The 11,213-nt window shown below is 36.6% G+C and overlaps 1 protein-coding gene across 1 annotated transcript; it reads right to left on the bottom strand.

Annotated features, from left to right (window-relative positions):
• Positions 1–5,126: 5,126 nt before the first annotated feature.
• On the bottom strand, positions 5,127–6,523 carry LOC148868913 (protein SRC2-like). Its single transcript, XM_088968941.1, has one exon. It carries the CDS (start codon positions 6,314–6,316, stop codon positions 5,381–5,383), a length of 936 nt encoding a protein of 311 aa, XP_088825067.1. The 5' UTR covers positions 6,317–6,523; the 3' UTR covers positions 5,127–5,380.
• Positions 6,524–11,213: the final 4,690 nt, after the last annotated feature.

Raw genomic sequence — 11,213 nt, 5'->3', positions numbered from 1 at the left:
ATTCTTCCTGAGTAAACTTGTCAAGGGGGCAGCAATCAGTCCATATCCTCTGATGAATTACTAGTAGTACCCTATTATACCCAAGAAGGCTCGTAACTCCTTGACATTTTGAGGTTGGGGCCAATTTATCATGCTTAAGATCTTTTCTGGGTTTGCCGCTACAGTGCCATTTTCGACTACGTGCCCCAAGTAGTGTACTTGAGTCGGTCCGAATGCGCACTTTGACTCCTTTGCAAAGAGTTTATGAGTCCTTAGTAGTTCCAAAGTGATTTGTAGATGCACTAGGTGTTCGTCCCATGTAGTGCTATATACAAGTATATCATAAAAAAAAAAAAAAAACCTAGTATAAATTTGCACAAATGGGGTCGAAATATGTCGTTCATGAGTGCTTGGAACGTATCTGGCACATTGGTCAACCCAAACGGCATGACCAAAAACTCATAATGCCCATTGTGTGTACGAAAGGCAATCTTGTGGATGTCACCCTCATGGATCCGAATTTGATGATATCCCGATCTCAGGTCTAGTTTGGAGAATATTGTGGCCCGGCCGAGTTCATCTAGTAGTTTATCGATTACCAGTATGAGAAATCGATCTTTCAAAGTAATGTTGTTCAGGGCCCTATTGTCTATACAAAACCGCCATGTCCCATCCTTCTTTTTCACAAGTAATACCGGTGAGGAGAATGGGCTATGGCTGGGTTGTATAATTTTTCTATCAAGCATATCTTGCACTTGTCTCTCAATCTCTAGTTTCTAAAAATAGGGGTAATGATACGGTCTTACATTTGTGGGTGTCATTCCGGGCAACAAGGGAATGCAATGATCATGGGCACATTCCGGTGGTAGTTCCGTAAGCTCTTGGAAGATCACTGAAAACTTCTGAAGTAACCGTTGTAGTTGTATGTGGGCTTCTTCAGATATGCTAGAGTTACTTCCTTGGACTAGAATTGGGCCATTTCTGTGGGAGTCTATCTGCATTAAAATGATGTGGGCTAGATTTGCTACCTGTTTTCTTAGGGTGGCGAGGCTAATGGGCCCTTGATCCTTGGACATCTTCCCTTGAATAAGCACCTGCGATTTGCCCACTTGAAAGTCCATTGTGAGACGGCCCAGTCACATATAACCGGCCCTAGTTGCCTTAACCATTTGGTTGTTCCCAGAATATTGTATATGGTTGGACCGGAATCCCTAGTTGTCTGACCAATGTTTGAGTAATGAAATTGAGGGTGTTGCCACTGTCTATAAGAATCGATACATGGCGCCCTTGTATCAGTCCGGTTACTCTCATAGTTTGAGAGGAGGCAAGACCGATCAAGGCTTGCGGATATTCTTTTGTCCATTGTCCCCATTCTTGGTTGTCCACTGGCTCGTCGATGCCTATTGATTCCTCTACGTTTTCGGTTTCAGGCTGAAGGAAGAATACTTGCTGGATCTTGCAGCAATGGCCCAGTCCAAATTTGTCTCCACACGCATAACAAAGGCCCTCTTCTCATCGGGCTTGCATCTCGGCCCAGGTTAACCTCTTGGCTGAGTCGGGGCCTGAACTGGAGTTGGCTTCCTTGCTTGTGATTCCCACTCTTGGTTTGGACTCCGGTTTACCCAAGATACCAGGTTCTGGGTTTGATATACCTAGTCTGACCACAGCTCCCAGGGGTCGATTAATCCTTCTTGCCCGATTCAGTTTGTCTTCATGGAGTTGAGCTAAGGTTGTTGCGTCAAGAACGATGGTGGGTTACATGGCTTTAACCTCCAACCGCAATTCTTCCTTTAGTCCATCGAAAAAATTGCCGACCAGTGCGTTTTCTAGCCACCCTTGCACGCGCACAGCTAACCTCTCGAACGCCATCTGATAATCTTGGATGGAGTCAATCTGTCGTAGCTTGGTGAGGCTTTCATCATAGTTTTCAAAATCCGAGACACCAAATCTCATGGTTAAGGCATCAATGAAGTCCGCCCATGTGGCTCTTGGGTGTCGTCGCCGGTACCACTGGTACCAGACGATCGCCTCTCCTTCCAGGTGCATGGAAGTTAGTGGAACACTATCAGGTCTAGGCATATCGTGGTAATCGAAGTACCTTTCGGCTCGTAGAAGCCACGAAGTGGGATCCCCCCTACGAAGACGAAAAACTCAATTCTTGTCATTTTGGTGGTTCCTGATCCACTTCGATGACTGGTGTCACTACGTTCTTCTTGCCCTTCCCAATTCAAAACCGGTGGTGTTTGTTCCAGTCGCCCAAGCAAAGACGCGAAGCTCTCTTTTATTTCTTTAATGTCCGCTGATAATCTTTGCATTTCTCCTTCCATGTTGTCGACTCTGTTCTCCACCGAGGACGACCTTGTGCTCGGCATGGACTTCCTTTCTTTATTTATAACACTCAGTTATAATTCTGTTATATCAACCCCTCCACTTGTCCAGTTTGTTCGAGTGGTTGGCTTTCAGTTACATTACTTAAAGGCTGACGTGGGCTTTTCTTGTACACTTGTCCCTTTGTTCCACTTATTTGTGTCTTAACATACTTACCCAGTCACTCCATCAGAATATATGACTTCCATGACAAAGTGAAGAAATTCTAGGACAACAAAGAGGTGAGAAACATGCTTAAAATAAATCTCAATACCTATGCATCACAATAGTGTGAAAAAGTATATATAATGTACTTCTAAGGATGTGATGCCAAGGACTCGTATGAGTGATTTAAACAAATAAACAAGCACCTTTTTCTTTTTTTTCTTTGTATCTTTTTTTTGGGGGGGGGAGGGGGGACTAGTTTGATGGCATTTTCTATTCCATACATGCTGACATAAAACACTCCCACAATCTATGAAACTACTTACTAAAAGAACTATATCATTTATGTGCAATATAGGACAGTTTCACATGCCTAGAGAAAGAAGCTTTCCTGCGTGGTAAAGGAATATATATATATATATATATATATATATATATATATATATAAACATTTTGTAAACATCATATGTATAAATGTCAAGCATTTGGTCCATTCTTATACATGTTATAGACTTCTTTTGAAGAAGAATAAATGTATTTACAATTACCATCAGAAATGCCTCACGAACACTCTTAGAAGGAAAGGTCTGGCAATGAAAACGGTTTACAACAAAACATCCCACAAAACTAACATACAGGAAAGGCATAATCCACATGTTTTCCTGGCCAGTAGGGAAAACTAATATCATTGATGCTCAGATATCAGCAATGATAAATTACATTTTATAGGCTTTTCATTTTTCTGTAAATTAATAGACTTTTCATTTTTCTGTAAATGCATACAAATAATGTCATTTTAAAATAAGAAAAGGTGGCAATCAAAAAAGTCAGAAAAGGTATTTGAGACAACACCTTGTAAACAGAAAATTGACTTCCTCCATGTATGAGAGCATTTTATGAAAATACACCTATCCATGTATGTTACCCACAAGACCCAAAGGAGCTCAAAAATCCCTCCCAAATGAACATTATAGATATCCTCAAAATCAGGGAGCACCATAATCCAGTCAAGACTAATCCAACATCAGCATATAACAATGAAAGTACTCCCTTTCCAAGAAGTATCACTTTGAGAAGAACAAAGATAACCACGAGCAGGAATCTTTCTTAGTCCAGTTAACACCAGAGATTTTTCATGGATAAGAGGGAAAAAAAAAGAAAAGAAAAGAAAAGCAAAATGCAAAATGGGAATTTAAGCCTAGAATCACACCTTTGGCAAAGTTAACTCAGAAAGACAAAACTTTAAATGCTTCCATCCATCTCCAAGAGGAGATTACATTTGAACAGGTAAGTCTCAAAACGTCCAGAAATTACAAGGCAAGAGAACAGAAAAGAGATCCAGATCGATCTTGTTCATAAACACTTATAACTGTTAATTGAAGCTGATCAACTACCAGGCAAAAACTTTGTTAGGCCAGACCCCAAAGCTCTTAGCTATTGGGCAATCATCCCAACCTAAAATGTAATTCCTCCCACCTAAGAGAGGTAGGATTGTCCAGTTAATGCATTATCTGAATGAGAACCCTAAGGAAGCATGTCAAGTTAAAAACCAGTACAGAAAATAGATTGAGCAAAAAGCTTTTTAAAAATCCTAATTTTACAGGTAACCTCATGAATTTCCTGGGGTTACACCAATTTTTCATATTTTTAAAAGAATACTTGGATCCATTGCCATCAAGCTTCAAAGCCAAAAATGCAAGTATTCCATACTGTGCTACAGTAATCATATTAGATAAAGATACCAAATCTCACTAGGTGCATGAGTATGAGAAAGTGATGCTCCTAAGAAGCACTTGTCTCCCTCTCATCTCCACCAAGTTGTCCTATGTTGAGTTCTTAGAACCATATCGATTGCATGGGAGACATGATTTGGTTGCAGAAATATCAGCTACTTCACAACAGTACACACATGTTTTGGATAAATGTGTTCATATTGCCATAAAAGATTATCATGGTCATGAACAAGTTTTGCTTTATTTATTTATATATTCAAGACCGGTCATGAAAAATTGGAAATCACCTAGTTAATCAACAGCAATTCTGAGAAGGTAAAAACGGGCATCAAGGTTCAAAACCTAGTTGATTGAAACAATTCTGGCATCACAGAACACATCAAGACTATTGTCAGACCAATGGCAACCATCTAACTAACTAAATGGTCTGGATGAGACCTCATCAAAGTCTAGACTTTTCAGTTTTGGAGAACAGTACTGTCCAATATCACTTGGCTAGGAAAAAGTTGTTAAAGATTAACCAAACTCTGGATTAATCATCTCTATGGTGGCATTGAACATTTCATTATGGTAAGACAAATTGTACCCAATTTAATTAGAATAGATCTAAGGAGATAAAATAAGGTGTATGGAGATAATGGAGAAACTCCTAATAAAAGTTCATACACATCCAATTGTCCCCATTTCTCAAGAATCGTACTAGCACCCTGCATTAGCTTTCAAGATGCTATGGCCGTACAGATTGTTTCTAATCATGCACATCCATCTAAAATTTTCAGAATGCTTATCTTGATTCTCAAGGGTGAACTTCTACTAACTCTGTTGACCCTAATAACGTATTTTGGTTGAGAAACTTATGGATGAAATAGAGGACCGGAAGAATGAAAATATGATCAATTTTTTCTCATTTCCAAAGGGAAAAGGCATTTCATACATATCCATGAGTGATAAAGCTAGTAGAATTAAGTATTTTCCTTGTTCGGACAAGCATTGTAAACACCAAAGTTAAAAAGAAAAGAAACATAGATTATATACATGGCATACCCAAACTGGAGTATGTCAGTTATTTCAGCTTACCTTCATAAGAACCCAAACCCCAGAAAAAGTTAAAGAAGAAAACCAAATTACCAAATACATCAATAATCACCACGATATTCGCTGTACTCATCTCGTGAGGCTAGGTCGCTCTCGACTCTGTCTGCAATCTTCTCCTCCTCATATTTGATTCCTTCTTCTAATGCAAGACCTCCCAAAGCCCCGGCAACTGCTCCCACAGCCAAACCTGTACCGAATCCCATCTTGCTTCCTTTCGGCTTCTGATCGTACGACGAATAATCGACGGGCGCTGACGGCCCACTGGGTCCACCGTAATTAGAAGACCGATCGAAGAATGGACGAGGCGGTGGTGGCGGCGGCGGCTGAGAGTAGTAGCCAGAGTAATAACCGGAATACGGATCCGAATAGCTGCCGTACGGATACTGAGGAGCCGGTGACGGAGCAGGGGGTAGCGCCGGTGGTGGGATAGGAGTCGAATACGGAGAAGGAGAGTATCCCCTATAGTCGCGTGATGCAGGAGGTGGAGGAGGAGGAGCACTGGAATAATAATAACTGGGCGGAGGGGTAACATGATAATCCGGGGCAGGTGGAGCAGGGCGTTCGCGGACGGCAAGCTTTATCCTGATCTTACCCTGGGGACGGCCGGATGGACGACGGAGTTCGAAAGTTCTGATACAGTTGGAATCGTCCGAGTCGACCAGGTCCCTGAGAGGAAGGCGGAGCGAGCCGACCGAAGGTTTAGGGGTCTCGGAGGGCTTGGAGTGGAAGATTTCGAGATTGAGGATGGAATCCTGAAGAGGAACGTTGATAGACAGAGTAAACCTTTCGTTCCAAACGGGGCGAGTAGAGCCCGAGTCATCAGGTTTGGTGGCGAGTCGCCGGTCTGGGTCGACCCAGAAGATGGCGTAGGGTTTGAGATCTCCGTTTCGCCAGTTGACGTTCTTGAGGTGCTTTGCAGAGACAATGGTGATGTCGAGGTCGAGAAGCTTCGGTGGTGGAGGACGAGATGTGGCCATGGCTGTTTTCTAGAAAGCGCCGGAGGGAGAAGGACGGAACTCGAAGAAACAAGAGGAGAAAAGGAGAAATGGAGATCGAGGTAGACGGAGGAGGGCGGTGGGTGTGGAAAGTGGATATAATAATAATTAACGGAAGGACTATTTTGCCCCTCTCTCCTTTATCTTGAGACGCGAATGTAGGTGTGGGCCTGTCGTCCACGACTCCACGTCTGACGTCCCTCCCCAGTCCCCGCCGTGTTACACACTACACAGGCTGACAGGAGTCGATCGAGCCATTGAGGTAAAAAAGAATTCCAGGCAAGGATATTTCTGCCAATAAATAAATACCTATTCAATATCCCTTTTATTGAACCGTTAGATTGGAATCGTAGAATAAGATATTTTTGCCGATATGTAGGGACCATAGGAGGAGACAAGACGTCAAGTCGGCGCCTAGTCCCGGGCCCCAATCTACACAGAGGCCCAGGCCCAACTACGATTACCGTATCCGTATGTATGACGTTCCCCTTCTCTTATCGGCTTTAGTTTAGACTAGTAAAGGGGAGATGGGCCCAATGTACAACCCGAAAAGGGCCCGGTTGTGTGTCCTGTGGCTGTGGGTCAGATGAACATCTAGAAAACCCAACTCAACTAAACAATTAAATAGATAATTATTTTAATACGTTAAAAACAAGGTGTACAAATAAGGGCTCTCACCTCTCACTGTGGGAAGAGTGTAAATCCAAATACACGGAGAAATATGTACGGTGCAAATTATCTCAAACATAGAGTCTCTAATTGAAGCAGGTAGAGGGGTATAGGGTGTGAATCATGTGCGTTGATCCACAAGATCTATCTACCATCTAGAAAATTAAAATGCCAAAAAAGAAACAAGCTTAAAAAGGGAAAGGTAAAATTTAGGAAGCTGATTGCTGAATATCTATTATCTTCAGTTCGTTTCATATAGAACGTCCAATCTTCAATTAATAAGCGTAGCATCCACTACTATTTTGATGCAGTGGACACAGTAGTCATTCAACTTACTTTCTCCGTCGGCCCATCTTGTCATGTGTATCCAAATCCTCTCTCTTTCTAAGGGAAACAAATAATAAGACCTTTTATGGTTTCAGAACCGCCGTTGGTCAGACCGTTCGGCCCCGAAACTGTTTAAGCAAGTTATTTCTGGCCAAAAACTGTAGAATCGGTCAATGATCTATTAATCTAAGCAGTCAAACCATCGATCTATTGATTCATTCAATATTTTTTGTTATTTTTTAATTTTTTTAATTTTTGTTGTTAGAATGGATCGTCCATTCGAACCAGATGGTCGAACCATCGACCCAAAAATCGATGGCCAGAATGGTTCCGTTTACGAGTCATTTTTTAAAACCATGCCTCCCTTTATTATTCTCATTGTACTCAAAGAGATGTTATTCCCTACATCGATGGAGGAAGAAAATTTTCAGGGAGCCAAGACCTAAGGTGGATTTGGGGGGAGGAGGGAATAAATAAATACGGATGGTTATAGAGGGGACCAACCCATTGGAGTGGGAGTGGGGAAGGGGGAAATTTACACGAAATATTGGGGATTTTTGGGGCAGGAGGGTTGGGTCCCCCTAGCTCCGCGGGTCTTTTTTTTTTCACTTCATTTTTATATATGTTCATGTTCATGTCTTCTTTTGTTAAGAATATAATGATTTTCCGTTAAAGATATCACATGGTCTGAATATTTGTTACACGTTAAATGAAAATTTCAATTAGGTTAAAGATATCACACGATCTAATTACTTTTTATCGATTCCCATTTTATAAATCACTGGTAATTCTAAATGATGATAATGATAGTAATAATGTATCCAAAAATTTCTATAAATATGTATTTTTATTTTTTGTTTTTATATGTTTTTTGTTTTTTATTATTAATAGGATTCATATTACAAAATCTAAACCTTATTATATAAACACATCATCTAAATATGCGATAATAAGATCAAATTGTGAAGTTTCAAATATCATTAATAGGTCTACTCGCTTGGTTAGATTCTTCTTTTTTATAATATTTTATCTTTTTGGTGTTTTTTTCTGTTCATTTATCAAAAATGTAAGATTTAAATAGAGGTAATTGAATGAATTCAAAAATGAGCATTTTACTCAAAAGAAAGTTCCACAACCTTATTTATATTTTTAATAGTAGTGTAAATATAGAATTATAGATGTGTTCATTTTTTTATATTTTTTATATTTCTGTGTAAAAATAATTCCAATATGCCACACTTACTTTTTGTTTAATGTGATAATTAATTAATACCATATATGTGTTTGATTTTTTTTTGTAACATTTATGTATTTTTTATTTTTATATTTTTATTATTTATTTATGACAGTAAACGTTAATACATTTGACCCAAAAGTTAAACTATTGATCTTTGTCAAATAATAAAAGAATTTCATTTTTGGTCAGTTCTAAACTATGTATTTCATTTTCATTATCAATAAAAGTTTATTTTTATTACACTTTTTTTTTAATTTGATTAATAAAAGTATCATAAATGTGTCTAATTTTTTTTACATTTCTGTAATTTTATATATTTTTTTCTATTTAAAAATTTAATTACTTAACTATGACTTCAAAGGTTTATCAATTTAATTCGAATGGTTAATTGCTTAGCCATCACTTGGATAAAGAATGTTTTTGTTTTTTAGCGCGTTTTAAAATATATGGGTTTATATTAATAAAAATATTGACATACATCTAATTAGTACCATTTATTAGTAAAAAATAACTTAAATATAGAATTTAATAAGAGAAAATGTGAGTTAATACCTTTAAGTATAAGACTTAATGAAAGAGGATTAAAAGGTGGAAAGTAATAATTAAAGTTACATTTTCAACGCTTACAATTAGAGATGTAATAAATAGACAACTATGTGCATTTTAATAGCTATCAAAGTTGGCATTAAAGTTGTAATAAGATGATTTTCATACCTTTTATCAAACAAAGATATAGAGGGTAATTTAGTTCAAAAAAACTTCCACTCTCCATCCGCACTATTATATATAATATAGATCTTTTCTTTTGTTTATTTATTAGAAAAGTGTAAGCTTTAAATAGAGGGACTTGAATGAGGTGAAAAGTATTAGTTCAATTTATAATTTAAAACTTATAATTAAATATGGACTAAATTCAAAATTGAGTATTTTAGTCAATGTTTTCAAAATTGAACCAAACCTAAGGATGGCAATTTCATGGGAATTTTCGGGTATCCAACCTGTCCCAACACTAATAGGACATGTTTATCAAAACCCTATAGGGTTTAGGTTTTGACTTTAGGGTATCCGATACCTCCGATACTCGGAATGCATAAATATGAACCTATTATATTATATATCTACACAAATTTATAAATTTTAAGTAGTAAGATTATTCTATTATTAATATTTTATTTGTATAAATTTCTTGGGATTAAAATCATCATTCATGTAAATTTGGATTTGATAGATTGTTTATTTCATTTAGTTATAAAATGTTAATTTTAAATATTATTTCTTTTAATTTTTAGTTGGAATTGTTAATCATATACATGCATTGTGTTTTGATGAACACAAAAGTTAATAAAATCTATTTTATTTTATTAAATAACATAAAAGGTGAGATGGCTTAGTGGCTTAAAGTAGCATTAAGAGATTTGATATTATCATTAATTGATTTGGGTTCAAGTTACATTATAAGCATTAAGAAAATTTTTTTAATAGAAAACCTTTGGTCAAGGGGTTTAACGGGATGGGACGGGTTTAGGAAATTGAGAGAAAAAATTAGACAAGTTTGGAATCAGGGATACATAGGCAGGTTAACAAAAAAAAATGTTGAAATGGTCATCCATACAATTTATCCATTAAAACATTCAACCCGGTTAACGATTCTCGAGTTGCTTTCAAATTAATTCCAAATTTTTTATTTATTTTAAAAATAAGAATTAGAAAATAAAAAATGACAAAATAAACTTTCATATCTCAAAATCTTGTTCAATTATTCCCAATGGCCAAAATTAGTTAGGATTTTTAGTTATTCCATTTTAATTTTGAGTTTTCTCATTTTTGTGATTCTTTTTAAGTTATAGCAACAGAAAAATTGCAACCCCAATGATGAAGTTGAGAAATTGATGTAAGAGATGAAAGATCAAACACTGGTCTTATATTAAAATCTGAGATACACCAATGAATCAAATGATTTGGGATTTGACAAAGATTTAGAGAGATAAGAGAGATGTAAAAGGAAGGCAAGTGGTATTGTAGTGGCGGTTGAACCATTGATTCGGAAACCAGAAGCCAAAGTGGTTCAATTTTTTGGTCGGTTTTTAAAACATTGATTTTAGCCAAAAGAAAGTTCCACAATCTTATTTATATTTTTAATAGTAGTATAAATATAGAATTATAGATGTGCATTTATTTTTTATTTTTTATATTTCTATGTAAAAATAGTTCCGATATGCCACACTTACTTTTTGTTTAATATGGTAATTAATTAATACTATACATGTGTTCAAATGTTTTTTTGCAACATTTATGTATTTTTATATTTTATTAATTTTTTTACTTATTTATGACATTAATTGCTAATATATTTGACCCAAAAGTTGAACTATTGATCTTTGCTAAATAGTAAAACAATTTCATTTTTGGTCAGTTCTAAAGTATGTATTTCATTTTCATTATCGATAAAATTTTCTTTTTATTACACTTATTTTTTTTAATTTGATTAATAAAAGTATCATAAATTTGTCTAATTTTTTCTACATTTTGTAATTTTATATATTTATTTCCATTTAAAAATTTTATTCCCTAACTATGACTTCATAGGTTTATCAATTTGATTCGAATGGTTGAATTGCTTTGCCATCAATAAAGAATGTTTTTTTT

The sequence above is a fragment of the Nelumbo lutea genome, chromosome 2 (genome assembly GCF_056320005.1).
Source record: "Nelumbo lutea isolate HS-2025 chromosome 2, American lotus-T2T, whole genome shotgun sequence".
Taxonomy (NCBI): Eukaryota; Viridiplantae; Streptophyta; class Magnoliopsida; order Proteales; family Nelumbonaceae; genus Nelumbo; species Nelumbo lutea.
The sequence above is the reverse complement of the archived record's forward strand: the minus strand, read 5'-3'. Positions and strand labels throughout refer to the sequence as shown.

Excerpts from the sequence above, each read along its gene's own strand:
- LOC148868913 (XM_088968941.1), bottom strand. The coding sequence starts at position 6,316 with ATGGCCACATCTCGTCCTCCACCACCGAAGCTTCTCGACCTCGACATC.